At 35.9% G+C, this 20,782-nt stretch overlaps 1 protein-coding gene across 1 annotated transcript in view; it reads right to left on the reverse strand.

Annotated features, from left to right (window-relative positions):
- The window catches only part of Cenpf (centromere protein F), a 55,867-nt gene that overhangs the window by 32,239 nt on the left and 2,846 nt on the right, over positions 1–20,782 (reverse strand). Inside the window, exons 3-8 of the mRNA XM_077802828.1 lie at positions 15,863–15,969; positions 15,361–15,452; positions 12,954–13,245; positions 11,195–11,397; positions 3,548–3,673; positions 2,466–2,594 (exon numbers count right to left, since the gene is read on the reverse strand). Coding sequence (XP_077658954.1) covers positions 2,466–2,594; positions 3,548–3,673; positions 11,195–11,397; positions 12,954–13,245; positions 15,361–15,452; positions 15,863–15,969 — 949 coding nt within the window. The remainder of the gene's footprint in view (positions 1–2,465; positions 2,595–3,547; positions 3,674–11,194; positions 11,398–12,953; positions 13,246–15,360; positions 15,453–15,862; positions 15,970–20,782) is intronic.

Consider the following 20,782-nt stretch of genomic DNA (forward strand, 5'->3'; position numbering starts at 1 on the left):
GCTAAATTAAAACACCGTTATGAGAGCCTCTGACATCATTTGGTGAGCAACATATGGAAAAAAGAGGTAAAGTTTGGAGAACTCAGAGAAGACAGGAAAAAAGTAAAGATAAGAAAAGGACTGGAATACCATACACTCATTGTCCTTTGGTGTTAGCAAGGGTACCAAAATCTCAGAAGCAGTGAGTCCCTCACATAGAACATGGTAGTATTTGCCTATGCACATACTCCCATACACTTTAAATTATCTTTCAATTGCTTATAGTGCCTAATACAAACTAAATGGTACATAAATAGGTGTTAAACTATATTATTCAAGGAATAACAAGGATAAAAGTATGTATGGTTCAGTACATCACAGGATTAACTACATAGTATGTGAAACATATGCAAGGCAAGCAACCCTCAAATAATGAATGCTGCAGAAACAGGACTTGTGATGTGGTAGAGGCTACAGCAGGATGCATCTACACACCACCTCATTTGTGTGGATTCAGGATAGCACTTGATGCACAGCAAATTCATGTTTTGCTGTTTGAAATGTTCTGGAATTTTGTTTTCTAAGAATATTTTTGAGCCAGGTATGGTGACACACATCTCTAATCTCAGCTACTTGGGCAGCTTGAAGAAGGAGGATCATAAATTCAAGGCCAATCTCAACAACTTAGGGAGCACCTGATTCCAAATTTTTTTGAAATTAAAAGTAAAAAGGGTTGGGGATATAATTCAGTGGTAAAGTGTACTGGGTTCAAACACCAGTGCCACAAAAAAAAATATTTTATATTTTTGATATTTAAGTCCACAGATATGGAATCTGCAGAGATGGATGATGACCTAGGCCAGGTTACAGCACCAGATGGGACAGAAAGTAGTCATATTCAATATACAGTATAAAGATAGACATAAAAAGTCAGGCTTATGCTTAAAAGGGAGATAGAGACACATGTAAGTTTTGTAGGGTGGCTGATAAGACTAGCTTCTGACATAGGTAACCTTTATAAGAGATCATTTCATATAATAATTTATTGAGTTTCACATTCATTCTATGCAGCTTTTGTATCTTTTACACCAAAAGTTTAAATATACTATTATATCATTCACATACAAATATACACATAAATCCACATATACAGATATGCACACAAGTGTGTGTGTGTGTATATGAGAGAGAGAGAGAAAGAGAGAGCAAGAGAGCGCACAAAGAAGAATCAAGTCAGCAGTTTTAACAGAAATGGTTCAGGTGTGAAAGAAAAAGAATTGAAGATGGCATGGATTTCAATTTCTAATATGCCTGAGCAATGTGGAGAAAGGAATGGCTCTTTATTAGGATGGGGAAGACTAAGAAAGAAGCAGGTTTAAAAAAAAAAAAAACAAAGAAAAAAACTAGCTGAGTTCTGTTATGAACACATTAAGCACGAGATGCCTGTCAACTGCCAGGTGGAACATCAAGCACATACTACAAATCTAAAGTTCAGAGGAGACCTCCAAACCAGGGACATAAAGTTATAAACCTAGGTGAGATCACATTTGGAGTGAGTTTCAAATAAGACAATTGATTTTACTCTCCAGTACATTAGCTATCAGAGAGCATAAATTACTTGGGACAGTTCCCATCTGTTCACATGATCCAGAACAAGCAGAATCTCAGAAACCTCTACTGACCTTCAGATCTGAAATCCTAACTCTACATCCTGCTTTCTCTGGATGAGAAAATGGACATCAGAAAGGATCTGTTCACTCTCCACTTTGATGAGTAAAGAAAATGAAGATAGAACATTTTTGCTTTAAAAGAATCTTCACTCACACATGGAATATGACCCAGTTGCTCTCACAAATTGAGATTAAAGCTGTGGTTACCAGAGGCTGGGAAGAGCAGAGGAAGGGAAAGGAGAACGGGGAGAGGTTGATCAGTGCGTGCTAAGTGACAGAAGATCAAAGAAGTACTGATGTGCTATTGCACAGTAGGGTGACTAAGATGACAATAATGCACTATATAATTTCAAAAAATTAAAAGGATTTTGCAAGTTTTCACCATATAGAAATGATAAAGGAGACAAGGATGTCTACCTTGATTTAAACAATATGCAATGTACACATGTATCAAACATGCATAGTACCCCAATAATATGTACAACTTTTATGTTTTCAGATACTGGTTTTAAAAATATTTTATGTTGCCAGACGCAATGGTGCACACCTGTAATCCCAGTGGCTCAGGAGGCTGAGGCAGGAGGATCACAGGTTCAAAGCCAACCTCAGCAAAAGCAAGGTGCTAAGCAACTCAGTGAGACTCTGTCTCTAAATAAAATACAAAATAGGGATGGGGAAATGGCTCAGTTGTTGAGTGCCCTGGGTTCAATCCCCAGTTACCCCTTCTCCCCAAAATAAAGACATCTTATGTCAACTGTGGCGGAGAAGTAACATGCATAAGGAAAAGAGGAAGAGAGAAATAAGTTTGTGTCCTACTTTATCCAGTTCAGCCTGTAGGATATTGAGAGTATTCTTGGCTTGCTGTAACTCTTGGGTAAGCCTGGCTTTCATCTGAGTGCACTCTTGGTCCAGGGTTTGGAAAGAACGATGCTGACGGGAAAGTTCCTGAAAAGCAAAGGATACATGCATCAAACTGACAATGATTGACAAGGGAGATTCCAAGATGAGGCACAAACATCCCATCAGTTAATGCTACATGGAAAGAGCACAAGACAACAGGGAGCCAAACCAACCATCCACTGACTGACAAGTTCAGTCAGCCTAAGCAGCGGACCCCACAATCAAATCCAGGTCTCTGAAAGGAAGGCAAAGGAGTCTAAAAGTTGACCATGTGGTAACCAGCCCAGCAGATTCCCACCTCATCCCTCATTTTAAATTAACCATCTCTATTTGGGTGAATCAGGCAGGTGAGAAGAGCTGAACTGCAAAGATCACAACTCAGCCAAGCAATCAAACACTCAAGACGGGTTAAATAATCAAAAACCAAAGTTATACAACTTATAATGTTCTTAAATTTTAAAAGATAGAAAATAAAGGACACAATTAACTCTGATAACCATAGGATACCAGCTAACATTCCCAGTCACTCTTACTAAAAGACTAGATTCTCAAGCTAAAACGCCTGAAAGGACCAAACTGGCAGCAATACCTACCAGCCCACCTTCTGCCCTAACTCCTCCGACTTCTCTCCCTGTGCATTAACTACCTTCCTAGTTCATTTGCCATCCCACAGGCCTAACAGACTGGAGAACCTTATGTAATCCCCTTCACTGCAAATAAAGTGTTTGAAAGAAGCAACAGAACTTGTTCCTAGTCAGTATCTCAAGCACCTCAGAAAACATGAATAAAAAAGAAAACTCTGGACTACTAATCCTCTCTCTCCAATCAAAACCAGAAACATGAGAGAAATAGGTGACCTGTTGTCTACAAAGCATTTCCCTCTAATGATTTCCCAAATTATGACAAACTGCTTCTCTTTCCAAGTAATCAAACTTTTCAAGAACACAGACTCCACAAGAGCCTTTCAGACACACTCTTCGTGAACCCATTTGCCTTACCTCTTGAAGCTCCTTTTCTTTCTCCTTGATTTTCTGTTCCAGAGAACACCTGGCACTTTCTGCATTTTGTCGCTGACAACTCAAATCCTCAGTCAATTTTTTCAACTTTTGTTCCAATGCAGTACACTAACAGATAAAAATGTTTGACACCAAAGAAAAGTTATTCAAGGAAAGAAGCAAATATTTTGTTTTTTAGAAAAAAATCTTAGCCCCAAAATCTGTTTTAAGTTTACCATTGTTTTGATCTTTTTATTTCATAAAAAGTTGGGTTTGAATCTATCAGCCAAATACAAAAACCACTTTATCTCAGCACATATAAAATCTATATTTGGGAAATATTATCAAGTATGTAAGAATTAACCCATTTAAATAAATAACTTCATAGTCCATGCTATGAAAACTGAGACAAGATGTCTAAAGATTCATCTAACATACTTCTGCTGGGAAGGAGAGGTTAAAAGGTAGTGGTGTTGACCCAGTAATTAGAGGGTGCCCATTACCTTTCTCTGATAGTCTCTTTCAAGCATAATGGATCTTGCAGGAAATTTTAAATATTAAAATCCTTCTTTCCACAATGTGGCTCCCACTATGCCACTTTATATTTCTGAGGGTTCACAGGGCTCAAGAATATCACAACTAGGTTTTTTGTTTGTTTGTTTAATTCTTTTTTTTTTTTTTTTTTTTTAGTTATAGGTGGACACAATGTTATAGGCGAACACAATTCTTTATTTTACTTTATGTGGTGATGAGAGTCGAAACTAGTGCCTCATACATGCTAGGTAAGCACTCTACCTCTGAGCCATAACCCCAGCCCCACAACTTGTTTTTAATCAAGCTGCTATAAGCAACACAAAGAACATTCTACTGCCTTCCTAATATCTAGTTATCCATAAAGTAAATTCAAAAATGTGAACTACATGAAAATTTAGAATGCTCTTCTAAAAACAGATTGAAACAAAAGAGTCATAATTCTTTTTTTTTTTTTTTAAAGAGAGAGTGAGAGAGGGGAGAGAGAGGGAGAGAGAGAGAGAGAGAGAGAATTTTTAATATTTATTTTTCAGTTCTCGGCGGACACAACATCTTTGTTGGTATGTGGTGCTGAGGATCGAACCCGGGTCGCACGCATACCAGGCGAGCACGCTACCACTTGAGCCACATCCCCAGCCCAAGAGTCATAATTCTTGAAGTGGTGAAATCCATTCCTCTATATCATCCCCTTGTGCTCAAATCCTTAAACTGTCCTCTAAAACCACTCTAAGGACCCAGGGGATAATAAGAAAACTTTGTCTTGGTGGAAAGGAACTCTTCACTCCAAAAGAAATGTGCCCCATATTGGCAAATCTCTCTGTGATTTTTTTTCTCTAAGATTCTTCATAATCTAATTTATAGCTATTAGAAATTTAACTGGGAATTCAGAGAAAAAGAAAACACTATATAACACTTTGCTGGAAGACCAGTCAGACACCAATTATTAAGTAACCAGAGATAAAAAGTGTAGAGTTGGTCAATAATGACTAAATGATTTTGGAAATATCAGAACTTTAAAAATATCAAATTTAAACAGCAAAATTTTGAGCCAGTGGTTCGAACCAGTCCACTACATTGAACATTATGACACTTTTGTCATTATTTTTATATCATCCTTGAGTTTTTAAATGCCCAAGAAAGAGTATTACAGAGATTAAAACAATAATAGGTATGAATTCAACAAATATTTATTAACAGACTACTTTAGGTTATGAACTGTTGTAGGCACTGAAGATATAACAGTAAATAACTCAGACACAAATCACTGCCCAGATGATGGCCTAAAATTTGGATGATTGACAATTCTCAGGGAAAAAAGAAAAAAAAAAAAAAACCATAAACAAAACCTACATGTACTACTAATGAACCCTTGGTGCCCTCTACTGGCATTTCCTGAAACTGCAACAGATTCCACTACTCCCATCTCAGAATCGACAATACTTTCCTATTAAGACATTGTAGGTTTAAAAAGACCCTTTACAAGGTATTTATATTTTATATAAACCTTTCTAAATGGCATTTTAGTATCAATAATGCACAATCCATGTAAAAATAGTTAATCAGTAGGTGTCATAAATGCTCCATGGTGTTCTAAAATAAGTGACCAGAGCTCAAATCCTTTGAAAGTATGTAGCATGTGACCCTGTACACTTCTTTAAGATTTCTGCATATATTTTAAAAAACTCCCAAGAATCAATAAATGGGATAGATTCAAACTAAAAAGCTTCTTCTCAGCAAAAGAAACAATCAGTGAGGTGAGAAGAGAACCTATATTTGGAGCAAATTTTTACCACAAGCACATCAGATAGAGCACTAATCTATAGGATATATAAAGAACTCAAAAATCTTAACACCAAAAAAAAAAAAAAAACAAATAACCCGATCAATAAATGGGCCAAGGAACTGAACAAACACCTTTCAGAAGATGATATACAATCAATCAACAAATATATGAAAAAATGTTCAACATCTCTAGCAATTAAAGAAATGCAAATAAAAACCACTCTAAGATTCCATCTCACTCCAGAATACAAACAACAATAAGTGTTGACGAGGATGTGGGGGAAAAGGCACACAGTGACACAGCCACATCAATGTTTATAGCAGCACAATTCACAATAGCTAAATTGTGGAACCAAGGTAGATGTCCTTCAATAGATAAATGAATAAAGAAACTGTGGTATGTATACACAATAGGATATTACTCAGCATTAAAAGAGAATAAAATCATGGCATTTGCAGGTAAATGGATGGAATTGAAGAATGTCATCCTAAGTGAAGTAAGCCAATCCTAAAAAACCAAAGACCAAATGTTTTCTCTGATATGTGGATGCTGATCTATAATGGGGGTGGGAGGGGAGCATGGGAGGAATGAAAGAACTTTAGATAGGGCAAAGAGGAGGAGAGATAGAGAGGGGGTATGAGGGTAGGATAGATGGTAGAATGAGATGGACCTCATTACCCTAAGTACATGTACGAAGACACAAATGGCATGACTCTACTTTTTTGCACAACCAGAAACATGAAAATTCGTGCTCTATATGTATACTATAAATTGAAATGCATTCTGCTGTCATGTATAACAAATTAGAATAAATAAGTTTAAATATATAAATATATTATATATACTGAACTCCAAGTCTGCAGCCAGCCCTAACACTCTTTTCTCATGAATTTAAGCCTTATACCCCACAAAGTCTACAAATACTTGGGGGAAAAAACATAAAATAGCTAACATTCACTTAAGAATACAGTATTAGAATCCAGGCATGGTGGCACACACCTGTAATCCTAGGCTCATGAGGCTGAGACAGGAGGATTGAGAGTTCAAAGTCAGCCTCAGCTATGGTGAGGCACTAACTCATTCAGACCCTGTCTCTAAATAAAATCCAAAATCGGGCTGGGGATATGGCTCGGTTATCAAGTGCCCCTGAGTTCAATCCCCAGTACTGAAAAAAAAACAGTATTATATTAGCTCTATTTAATAAGTAGTTGTAATGTCTAGGCCAGAAAAACAACTTCAGCAAAACATTTCACAAACTGGATTTTCAGCTAAGGTGAATTTGTAGCTAGTTGGGAGAAAAAAGGAATCCAGAAAGCATTAAACAAATGAGTGTTTGGAACCTGGAAGGAACACTAATAGAAAGAAAGCCAGATTTATGTTCTCAGCACTGGTCTACTCAAACAAATTAACTCAAGATCTGTTAAGAAAAAAATTTCATCAGATATGTTAGAACAAGGATTTGGTGATTTTTTGTCTCAACAAAACTAACAAGATAAACTGTAAAAGAATAATGGTAATTCTTACATACAAGAAGTCCTGGCCAAGCAGGAATTCAATTATCTTAATTAAATAAGAACTCAACAATAGGCTCTGATAATAATAACAACTAATCTCATTACATGTTCACGCTGTACCAGGTACTAAAGCCTTTACAAAAATTATCTCAATCTTTACACTGACCTTCGGCCCAGCTATCATCATTAACACCACTTTATTGATTAGTTGACTGTTCAGAAGTTAATTAAACAGTTCCAAAAGCAACACAATTAGAATGTAGCAGGGCCAGAGCTCAAATCCAACTCCTTCTATCTTGAAAGACCAAATTCCTATTACACACTCTTTGTCAACAGAATAAATGCACAGATCCAGAGAGGCCACGTCCCACTAAGGCTCCACTGCTCCTTCACACATCTAGTCAGTGCTCCTCAAGGGGTCCCTGCATAAAGCACTGCACGAGGAGAATGTGGAAAAACAGCTTCTACTTCCAGAAAGATGGAATAAACACACTTTTCCCTATTAATCCCAATAAGAACAAATAAAAACTCTGGACAGTAAGATGGACATAAGAAAGAGTGGAGAGACAGTGGCAGACTGATGAGGGAGCTTAGGACCCCAGAAAAAACACCCTACCACTGACAACCCAAAATCTCAATGCAGCAAAAATACCCTTTAGGAATGAAGATGAAAACAATATATCCTCAAGTGAAGGAAAATTGAAAGAATGTGTGGCCAACAGACCTACTTTAAAAGAATGAGTACAGGAAGTTCTCTAAACTGAGAAGAAAGGATGAAAGAAGGATCCCTGGAAGGCATCTAGAAAGAAAGAACAAGTTAAGCAACAATATAAACTTATGTAACAAACTCCTTCTGTTCTATATATATATATATATATATATATATATATATATATATATTTTTTTTTTTTTTTTAGTTGTCCAAGGACCTTTATTTTACTTATTTATATGTGGTACTGATAATCGAACCCAGTGCCAAACACATGCTAGGCAAGTGCTCTACCACTGAGCTACAAACCCAGGCCTCCTTCTGTTCTTGAGCTTTTTAAAATAAGTTCAACAATTGATACCAAAATTACAAGTCAATATAGTACCAAATATACCCATAGAAACTAAGAAGATTATTTTATAAATAGGGAAGGATATAAAAGCATGAAAAGAAAGATAAATGTTTTATAATTTATTAGAACTGGTAAAAAAGAAAAGTCATCAATAGAATGTGATAAATTATGTGTATATAATAAAACATCCAGTACAATCATTATAGAAGTTACTCAGAAAGTTAAGGGTCTTATGTTTTCTGTCATATGTGGAAGCTAGAGAGAAAGAGAAAAACAAAGATAAGGGCAGATCTCATGAAAATCAAAGAGATGCAAAGAGGAAAGGGACCAAGGGATGGGGAGCAGAAGGAGTACTAAGAAATGATACTGGTCAACTTATATTGTTATATTGTGTATCACGTGCATGTAAGAACATGTAACAATAAATCCCATCAGTATGAATAACTATAATGGACCAATAAAAAAATGTGTGGGGCAGGGGGGGGGGGGGACGGACAGTGGAAGAGTGCATTAAAAAATATCACTCAACTATATACATTCTACATGAAATTCACTTCAAATTAACAATGTAGGCATATCAAAAGTCAAAAGACAAGAATACATAAATTTGACAACTTAGAGAAATATACAAACTATTCCAATCCTCCCAGTATGAAATAGGTAACTTTAATAGTTTGATAATTGCTAAAGAAATGGAATTTATCATTCTAAAACTCCCCAAAAGAAATCTCCTGCCCAAATAAATTCACTAGAGAATTCTCTCAGATGCATAAAGAAGAAAATATACCAATTGTCTTCAATCTTTCAGAAATTGAAGAAGAGGGAAGACTTTCTTATTCATTTTATAAAACTAGAATTACCTTGATACAAATGTCAGACCAAGATGGTAGAAAAAAAAGAACAAACCAATATCCCTCATGAAAGTATGCACAAAAAACTAGTTTTTAGCAAATAAAATTCAGAAATATATAAAAAGAATTATACAACAATACCAACTATAAATAAAACCAAGTGGGGTTTATTCCCAAAATGTAAGACTCATTCAAATATGTAGAATTCAGTGTAATCCGCTACCTTAACAATTTAGTATTTTATACAACTGCAACAATCTATAATTATCCCAAAACAAAATAATAATAATAATAATTATTTAATTAAAGGAAGAAAGGAAGGAATGATAGACAGACCTATCCAAAGAAAGCACAAAGGGGATCCCAGAGAAAATATCTTATGAGGAAAGGAGCTCACAAGAATAAGAAACACATTAAAAATCCAGAGTTAGACCAGGCTGGGTGCTGTGGTGCATGCCTGTAATCCCAGCAGCTTGGGAGGCTGAGATAGTAAAATCCTGAGTTCAAAGACAGCCTCAGCAACAGCAAGGCCTTAAGCAACTCAGTGAGACTCTGTCTCTAAATAAAAAACAAAATGGGGCTGGGGATGTGGCTCAAGCGGTAGCGCGCTCGCCTGGCATGCGTGCGGCCCGGGTTCAATCCTCAGCACCACATACCAACAAAGATGTTGTGTCCACCAAGAACTAAAAAATAAATAAATATTAAACAATTCTCTCTCTCTCCCTCCCTCTCTCTCTCTCTCTCACTCTCTTTAAAAAATAATAAAATAAAATAAAATAAAATACAAAATAAGGCTGGGAATGTAGCTCAGTGGCTGAGGAACCTGAGTTCAATTCCCGGTACCACAAAAAAAGTTAGTCCAAGACAGCAGGATACTCCAAGAAGACAGGAAGATAAAAGCAAACAATGGGCCCAGAGGAAGATTAGGTTCAGGAGACTTCAAATCATTATTGTTAGTCTTAGGATATAATTCATTTTCCTCCATAATACTTGTTACCACATACTATACTATCTATGTTTACTTATTTGTTTTTGTTATTTTCTGCCTCCCTCCATTAAGATGAAGCTCCATAAGGCAAGGATATTTGTCTATTACCACTGTATCCCCAGGTCTAGAACAGTGCCTAATATATTGTAGGCACTCAATAAATAAATGAGTGAATGAACAAATGAGTAATAGAAAAAGGAGACAACTGGTAAGGTAGATCCAGGCCAAAGCAAAAATAAATTATCAAAGAAATAGGAAGGCTAGTCTTAAGATTCAATGGCAAGGGACTGGGGTTGTGTCTCAGTGGTAGAGCGCTTGCCTCGCACATGTGAGGCGCTGTGTTTGATCCTCAGCACCATATAAAAAATAAATAAACAAGTGTGATGCTACTTTGTGTACAACCAGAGATATGAAAAATTGTGCTCTCTATGTGTAATACGAATTGTAATATATTCTACTGTCACATATAACAAATTAAAATAAATAAATAAACAAAATACACTCATTATGTTCATCTACAACTAAAAAATATTAAAAAAAAATTCTATGGCAAAGAGTATATTTACTGGATCCCACGAATAGATCAATTAAATTCCAGCACATCTTCCAAAACTGTTTAAAACCTCTATTTGTTTAAGTGCCTATGCTACGTGCCATACACTATGCCAGGTGCATTTTTCACCACCCCCAGAGACTTTATAAAAGAAACCAGTGACTTGCCCAAAGTTACTCAACTGGAAAAAGTTCAGCCATGATTGATTCTAGACCTGTAATTCTAGTTTAACTCCATCAACACTGCCTAGAACACGCTAACAAAAATCATTACAAGCATTTATTTTATAAACTTAAGTATAAAACACTCTTTCCAAAGAACTGTATGAAAAGATAGCAACTTTTTAGTTATTCATGGAAAGTCAAGTACCTTGGTTGCTGCCTGGTCATACTGTGCTGTTGTTCTCACCAGTTCATCCTTATTTCTATTCAAAACTTTCTCCTTTTCAGTTAATTCTATTTTTGTTTTCTCCAGTTGAAGTTGCACCTCTAGAAATTTATTCACTTGGCCTTTCATTTCTTTTTCTTGTCCTTGTAGACGTAGTTCCAATTCATTAACCTTGCTTCTTAGCTCTTAAACCACAAATGAAAACAAACTCCAATTCATATATATTTTTACAAAATGTTCAGAATTTATTATGTATTTTACTTTACTCTAAATCTTTGGTGAGATAAATAATTTTTATTACACACAGAAACTAACTGTATTTAATTTCAGTGGTTAATATCTATTGTCTTTTTTTTTTCCTCCTTTTCTTTTCTTTTTGTAGTTTTAGTGATTAGACCCAATGGTACACTACCAGTGAGCTACATACATCCCCAGCCCTTCTTATTTACTTGAGGCATGGTCTCACCATATTTCCTAGACTGGCATTGAACTTGAGATCCTCCTGCCTCAACCTCCCCAGTAGCTGGGATTAAAGATGTGTACCACCACACCCAACTCATTTGTATTTAAATATTCTATAGAAAGCAGAGAAATAGGTTTTCTTATGTATTCACAGAGAAATATGGGGAGAAAATGCTTCTCTAAAATACAAACAGCATCTTACAGAGCTGGAAAAAAAAAAAAAAAGTACAACTTGTACAACAAACACCTAAAATCTAAAATTATCACTTGGCTGGGTGTGATGATACATGCCTGTGATCCCAGTGATGAGGGAAGCTAAGGTAGGAGGATAGTCAAGTTTAAAACCAGCCTCAGCAACTTAGCAAGGCCTCAAGCAACTTAGCAAGACCCTGTCTCAAAATTAAAAAATAAAAATAAAAAAGGGCTAGGGATGTGATTCAGTGGTAAAGCACCCCTGAGTTCAATTCCTGGTATCAAAAAATAAAAATTACCACTTGGTATTATACACTGGTAAAAAATATTTGTTCTGTGCCCAAAAATAATGCTAAGCAGTAAAAATTCACCCTTGTTCAGTCTCTGGTAGCTTTATCTTCAGTAAAAATCAAGATGGCATGAACCTCTCATACTACCAAATTTAACACTGATTCTTTTTTCCATTTTTTTCCTACATGCACACAATAGTGTTTCCAATGGCACTGGCAGCATGACAGCTCTCACCAGTGAACACTGAGAATGATTTCCAATATATCACAGTACTGTAAATTACCATATTCTCCAGAGTAGATTCCCAAACACCACCTGGTACACTTGGCTATCAGCTGCTTCGTGACACAGCAGCCAGGGTTACAGGTTTGCTCCCATATGGACAGCCTGACAGTGCAGGGAAAAGCTGCTCTGCTGATACACACCCTGCCTCTGGCCAAAGTTGGTCAGAACATAGGCTTTTTCCATGGGCCACAACAGGAGCCAGATAAGAAGTGTGGAGAGTGCAAACTGCTACCAACCTACTTGCTCCACTTCAGGAAAGATAAATCTAAGCCTCTCAGCCAACTTTTAAAGGCTCAGGGCACCAGCTTTCAATACAAATAAAAGTACATTTCAAATCTGTGATGTCTTTTTTACTATTGAAAAGACAGTATTTCACATCATCAGTCAGGGATGTTGACCACTGATGTGTCTAAAACACATAAGCACGAACCAGGAATAAAAATATCTGGAAATGCCTCTGAAGTTATCTCAGAAAATTTTAATTTAAACTTAATTTAGCTATAGAAATTACCTTGATTTTGGGCTTTACATTGATCCAAAAGATGAGAATTGCTAGAATTATCACAGCCACTGCTACTAAAATCTCTTTTTCCTGTTTGAAAAGTTGATCTGCTTGGAGTCACCTCTTCTTCCCCAAAAATGTGAGATGCAAAGAAATCTCTCCTATTTGGAGTTTTCTGAGAATTAGAGGAAAGTCTATTTGGGGTCTTCTCCTCTTGCCACGAGAACACAGATGATGATGTCTGATGTCGAGCAATGTCCCGATGATTCATGAGGGTTTGGGGAACAGCCTGGCTAGCTTTCTGTAAAAACAGAAACTCTTTAGAGACCATTGGAAATTGCAATATTCAAGACTATTTCTTTTTTTTTTTTTTTTTAATGTGGTACTGAGGATTGCATTCAGTGCCTCATGCATGCTAGGCGTGTGCTCTACCTCTGAGCCCCAACCCCAGCCCCACAAGACTATTTCTTTTCAGGTAGAATATTTTCAGGTAGAATATAAAGCTAAAATTACAAGCTGTTGACACTTGCATTGCATACCATCAAGTCAAGGAAACCATTAAGTCCCAATTTGCAGTGATAGAATATTCTAAATGTCAATCTTCTTGTCATTGAAGGGGCAAGCCGTATCATCTAAGACCTGACCTATTTCAAAAGGACTTTTTTCTGCATTGCTTATAAACTCCATTCAACATGTGAGTATTTGCTGACATTTTAAATACCAAAATTGGCTTTCCTTTGCCTATCGTTGGTCACCTTTCTACAACTTCAGAATCAAAATTAAATATTAGCCTGCAGAACCCTTTCAACCATATCACTTCTCCCAAAAATGCTATTTAGGATGTTTTATATTACAGAATACAAACATTTGTGAATTATCTACAGTTATGAATTGCTCTTTCTCACAAATATTAAGACTTGGCTCTAGATGCTACGTTAAACTTTTTATACCAAGAACTTGTTTTTTGCCATAGGAAGAGGTTTAGTGTTGATGAAGATTCACATTCCACATAAAGTAACTATGGGAGAAACAATGTCAGGGGCAGAACAGGTACCAATGACTGAACTGGATGACAAAGCACATGACATTTCTAGGACAAATGAGAGAATTATTACTTTTCATTCATCTTGAGGAACAATGCCTTTGGTGAACTCAAAACAAGGGTTAAAGGCATGAGAAGGTAAATACTTGTTAAAATTCTAAGAAATAGCCAGGTGCAGTGGCACACTCCTGTAATCCCAGCAACTCAGGAGGCTAAGGCAGGAAGATCAAGAGTTCAAACCCAGCTTCAGCAACTTAGCGAGGCCCTAGGCAACTCAGGGACACCTTGTCTCTAATAAAATATAACACAGGGCTGGAGTTGTGACTCAGTGTTAAGCACCCCAGAGTTCAATCCCTAACACCAAAAAAAAAAAAAAATTCTATGATATAGGTTGATTTTGATTCTCAAAAGTTAAAGGGGCACCCAAAACTGTTTGCTGAATTATGCCACCTAGTAAGTTTCTATGTTTATTACATTAAGTTCCTAACTAGGAGCCAGGTGTGTTGGCACACACCTGTAATCCCAGTGGCTTGCCTCAGCAAAAAGCAAGGCACTAAGCAACTCAGTGAGACCCTTTCTTTAAATACAATACAAAATAGGGTTAGGGATGTGGCTCAGTGGTCAAGGGCCCCTGAGTTCAATCCCTGGTACCAAAAAAAAAAAAAAATAGTTCATAACTAGGAAATGTATTATAAGTACCAAACTTAGATTTTTTTTAAGAAAATGACATCATGTGAACAGAACTGATGAAGGTAAAATTCAACAGGCATCAGGTATTTTCAAAGTCAATCCCTGAACTACATGTAGAAACCTGCATTATTTTTTAATTTTATTGACATTGAATAAACTTCTTTGCCATTTTCTGTTTGTTTATGCATATCAAAATGGAGTGCAAACCCCTTCTCAGCAGCTTATGTTTTTAAAAAATTGAGAAAATTGAGTTGATAACATTCTTCTCCGAAATGAACATGTCACAAATAACATGTCCCTAGTAGCAATCGCATTTCATCAGAGGACCATATAGGAAGCAGCCGCCTCCAGGTGCCAAAGCCAGCCAGTATCAGGAATAACTCTTGGGTCCTGCTCTCTCCAAACAAACTTCTTATCCCTAGATCTTAATAAGGAAATAATTATATGGCTATGGTTCTCCTAGAATTTAAGGTCAAATTAACCTCTCTATTTTACTCACTCCCACCTAATTTTAAAACTAAGAATTAACACTACCCATGAGCCAGGAATTGTTTCCAGTATAAGAAAAAAAAAAAAAAACATCAGCTCTACATAAAACAGATTCTTCTCTAATCTTGTTCTATCCTATAATCAAGGATTTCTATGAATGCATATTCTACACTACAGAGCCCATCATTAACTTACTTTAGACTGTAAGGCTTTAACCTCTGCCTCTAATCTTTTTCGTTCTTCAACTTCTTTATTATATTTTTCTTTTAGATCTTCATACTTGGAACCTAAACATAGACAACAAATACTATTTTATTTCAGTCATTGATTTCATGAAGGAATTCACAGATCAATAATCACTGTGATAGTCAAGAGGTAGAGTATCATAGAGCACCAAGTAGAAGGAACATTTGGTTAGGGCAACAGATCAAAAAACTGATCAAGTATCAACATACTTGGAGACACAGGAATATTCTGAAACAATCTGTTTTAAAACACACCATACAAAGATAAAGTGAAAAGGTGAGCACTTACCCCTGTGGCTCAACATAATTCCACAGACGTGCCATTGAATTTTTTTAAACACCGAAATTAAAAACTGAATTCACAGTTGAATTAATTTTTCACAGAATTAAAATCTCAAATTAAAAAATCTGTTAATACCAAGAAAAATAATCTTTACCACTGTAATAATGACTTGGTGTTAGTGGAGTTGCAAAAAGTTTTTGTGGTGTATTGCACAGATTCAGGGAGACATCTGCAGACTGCGCAGCTTGTTGACTTCTTTCAAGTTCAGATTTATACCTGTTAGAAAATAATGCAAAAGGTGACAAATCAGTTAGAAGAAAGGCTACAGAATACCAATGTCATACATTACCAGTGGAAAAAGGACTTACAAAGAAACCCATTGTTTAAGAACTACTAATCATAGACATTGAATAAAAATTAATTTAATAAGTGCTAATTATAAATGCAGTAATTCCTCAAAAGAATGGAGTCCAGTTACAGAAATATAACTATACACCAATAATTAAAATGTTATAAAGACTTTAATGAAGATCTGTAATAACCACTACATCAGCAAAGAGTTGGAGGGTTGAGGATATATTACAACAAATTTTATATTCTAAGTCAAAGAAAGAATAGGGACTTATAAGAACTCAGAACTTCGGAAACATGGGGAAAAAAATTATATCATTGAAGCAATCACAAATCACAAGAATGGATGATACAACTTATGATATTTAATCATTTCAAAATCAGTCTTGATGTCTAGATCAGGCATTATATGACATTTTTATATAAAAATTAATAATATACACCTAGAAAATATATGGCTAGAAATAGTTACAAAGAAATGAGTTAAGTAATTTATATATGAATAGAATAATATTCCTATCCTCAAATAAATTTTAAATATATCTCAGAACAAAATAATCCAAGTTAAAAAAGGGTTCAATTCTGATGTTAAAGAATTTTCAACTCTTGCAAGTCTCTAATGTCTCAAATTTTGCTTAATGTAAGAAATAAAATCAACACCCTATTAAAATGGCTAAGGATATGCTCTCTTTCCTTGAGTACATTACTCAAAGCAAGGAGTGAAGAAAGTAGTAAAGGAAATAAGTCAGTGCCCTTAACTTCTCCCAGCTCCAATTCAATCTGGGAATGAAGAAACACCAATTGAGCTAAAAATAATGACAACTCAGCACATGAAAGCTTACAGTTGGGAAAGCAATGCCCAATAGAAATTTTCTGCTAGTATTTAAAGAGCAACAGCAAACAAGTGAAATTAATTTTTACGTTTTGTTAACTTGCCACTGTGGAGATACTCTCAGTTTGACTTGAAATTTTAAAATTGAGACATTTTTTGTAGTAAATCTTCAGAACTAAGTACGCAATATGTATTTACAAAACATCTCAATTAGGAGCACATTTTAAGAGCCATATGTAGCCAGTGGGTACCATATTGGCAGTGCAAGTGTATAGGCTATAAAAGGCGTAACAAGCTGATTCTAGAGACAAATTTTGAAGAACCTTGCAAAACTAATGTTTCTTTTCCCTCTCAAATTCACATCTTACTTCCTTTTCACTATCCTTTCATTTATAAACAAAAAATATATACTTTATCTTAATATTGAGTAAAAAATATATCCTACTATTTAACATTTTTTTTCCTCCTTCCACCCCAGGTAGAAAAATAAAAGACACTGCTACCAATAAAGCACTAAATTAAAATGTTTCTACTATGTTGAACCTTTGAGATTGCCAATATCTATACTTTTGACAAATATTCTAAAAGGTTAAGTCTAACTTGTTGAAGACTCTCCGGAAACTTAATCAGTAGCTACTGATAGAGAAAATAAATTCCTGCCATTTGAAAGTTATCAGTAAGAATCTAAAAATTATATTCAATCTTTTCTGTAATCTATAGTTATTGCACTCATAAATTTTTATAATGTAGAAACCTACATTCAAGTTTCTATACTCTAAAATTTTATCAGTATGTATAACCATATAGCTAATAATTATTTTATTTTTATACAGGTTGCCCAGGTTGGCCCTGAACCTGCAATTTTCCTGCATTGGCTTCCAGAGTAGCTGGGATTATAAGCTACCATGCCTGGTAATATTTTTAAACTAAATATACCATAAAAGTGTCCTAACCCCATGAGGACGACAGTGTCAACTTTTTTTTTTTTTTTTTTTTTTTTTTGGTACCAGAGATTGAACCCAGGGGTGCTTAATCACTGAGCCACATCTTCAGCCCTTTTTTATGTTTTTGCTTAGAGCCAGGGGATCACTGAGTTGCTTAGGACCTTGCTAAATTGGTGAGGCTGGCTTTAAGCTTGCAATCTTTCTGCCTCAGCCTCCTGAGCTTCTAGGATTACAGGCTTATGCCACGGTGCCAGGTGACAACTATTAACATGGATAATATTTATAGTTGCTAGATGTCTTGCACAAACCTGGGTGTACATTGGTATTGCTACCAAATGACACTTTGCAATCTAATATAGAAATGTATACAATAGTAACCTTTTATTAAGATGTTAAAAATATAAGCATTTCTATTTCTACCTAAATTACCAAAACCAGTATTTCTAAATCCAGCTCCCAAAATGTGCTTTCCAAAGAAGCAGAGATTCCAGCATAATAAGGTGAGCTTCCTACTTCCCTAACTCCTGTCTTCCAAAACTAATTATCTTTCTTTGATTCCTTCAACAAATATTTGAAGATATACCACTTCAGGTGCTATGGATATAGCACTGAACAAGATAGAAGAGGTCCCTGTTCAACAACACACCGCCAGCAGCCTTGAGACAAAGCCACACACCCTCCCACTCCCCGTGTCCACGAGGTACTGGTCTCTCTTCTTACATGATGTGCCACTATATTTTGCATTTATACATGTATATTCTATTCTTTTATAGACATGCTCTTTTATAAATGATGTATAAAATGGTTTTCCACTGTACTCCCTTCTGGAAGCCAAGGGGTCCCCTTTTCTCTCCCTTGGTCCAATACATTTTTGTTTCTGAATATGACTGTGTGTGTGTGTGTGTGTGTGTGTGTGTGTGTGTGTGTGTGTTTAATCTAAATCTCTCCTCTGTAGTATTTTTAAAATAAATGTTTATAAAATTACCGGCAAAAAAAGAAGAAGAAAAGGTTCCTGTTCTCATAGAACTAAGTGAGATAGAAGTTTATCTTCTTAACATGAAACTTACAAATAGCCATCATTCTACATGAATAGGAAGAAAAATTAGAAAAACGATTTTTATACAGGAAAATTACCACCTTCACAGAAAGATGAAAGTGATTTTTAAATATTTTAACTTTCAAAAATATTGTTGATATGTAGTTATGAAGCCAGATTTAAAATTAGGTAGTCAGTGTACTTAGGTAAATCGGGTCTAATATGGAGTAAGATCTAAAATGGAGGCCATGTTGAATGAATGCCAGGAAACGCAGGACAACTCATGGAATGTTAATGAAGTCCCAAGAAAAGCCCTAGACCCAAGTCATCCCAAAGAAATGTTAATGAACAGCCCCAGCAGATTTGAAGATAGCCCATCCCAAAGGAATGTTAATGAAGTCCTTCCTGTCCAGATTACTTCTTTGGCCCACCTGTGTCCCACCCCTCGGGCCTTTCAACCTACATTCCATCACTGAAAGAACTATAAAAAGGGGGAACAACCGCACTTCCACGGATTCTACCTCTTGGGTCCCCTTCTTCCTCCGGGAGAAGTCTTTTCTGCTGTCCTTCAATAAACTTCTAATTTCTACTCTGACCTTGCCTCAGCGTGCTTCTCTGGTGTTATTCTTCAACATTGGGGAAGCAAGGACTCCTCATCGGTCAACAGCGGTAACAGTTACAATTAAAATTATTATAGCTATGCCAGAAAAATTTCATGATATCAAGGTATTCATTAGTTACAAAGGAAAAAAACAGTAACTTTATAGTAGTGGTCCCAGACCTTTACAAAGGAAGAAACTTAAGTTACAGACATCTGATATGCTACATGGAGAAAAGCACATTGGTACTTCTGCAGTAAAATTCATAACCCCAATCTGATCCAGTGATTCTCAACCAGAGAAAATTTCACTCTCCCAAAGGACATTTAGCAAAGCCTGGAGACTTGTTTGATCATCCCAAAAGAATGGAGTAGATGATACTGGCATCTAGTGGTTAGGAGATACGGATGCTGTCCACTATCCTACAATAAGCAGGTAATCCAGTCCAAAACATCAAGAGGGTTACTGTTCAGAAACACTGATCTAATCAGTAAAAAAAAAAAAACCATCAGCCAAACCCAAATTGAAGCCATTCTCCAAAACAACTGACAGGTATTTTTCAAAATATGAAGGTCACAAAAGATAAGGAACCATCACAACTTAGAAGAGGCAAAGAAAACCTCAACTAAATGCAGTGTGGAATCCTGGGCACAGAAAAAGGACATGACTAGTAATACCAGTGAAACTCTAATGAAATCTATAGTTAATAGTACAAAATCAGTGTTATTTCCTGCTTGGGAGTGTACTTTGTTATATAAGGTGTTAACAACAGAAGAAATCTGAATAAAGGATATAAAAGAACTCTACTAGGCTTGCAAATTTTCTTCAAGTCTCAAGTTACTTCAAAAATAAGGTGGTGGTTGTTTACTTTTTAATTTCTGTGTATGTTTATGGAGTCAATGGGACAATGTACCTAAGTCCTTTAAGCTATTATCACTCTGTTGAGGGCCACAGCCGAATCCTTGCTTTCCACATTGAGGTTTAGAAATCCTCCTATATTGTGCAAACTTTCATTTGTTTTATTCCTGTACTTTGATGATTTCTACATTTAATGTCTCTAAGTATCTGGAGTTTATTTTGATGGACATAATGTGTGGATTTCATGTTCTTACCTTCATCATTAGGCATCTTTGAAATGGACCCACTACCTTTTATGGAATCATTTGGCTTTCTCCAAATAGGGGTGGCACCTGGCATTTTGCCAAAGGGAGTGGTTGAGAGGTGAGGCCATCAAGCCACTGAGATGATGGTAGTTAAGTTAAGCTGTGTATTCAACTGTATATAGACCCCTGCTGTCCACCTTAGGCTACTTTGGAGTTCAAGTTGG

This window comes from Urocitellus parryii, chromosome 9, assembly GCF_045843805.1.
Source record: "Urocitellus parryii isolate mUroPar1 chromosome 9, mUroPar1.hap1, whole genome shotgun sequence".
Classification (NCBI taxonomy): domain Eukaryota; kingdom Metazoa; phylum Chordata; class Mammalia; order Rodentia; family Sciuridae; genus Urocitellus; species Urocitellus parryii.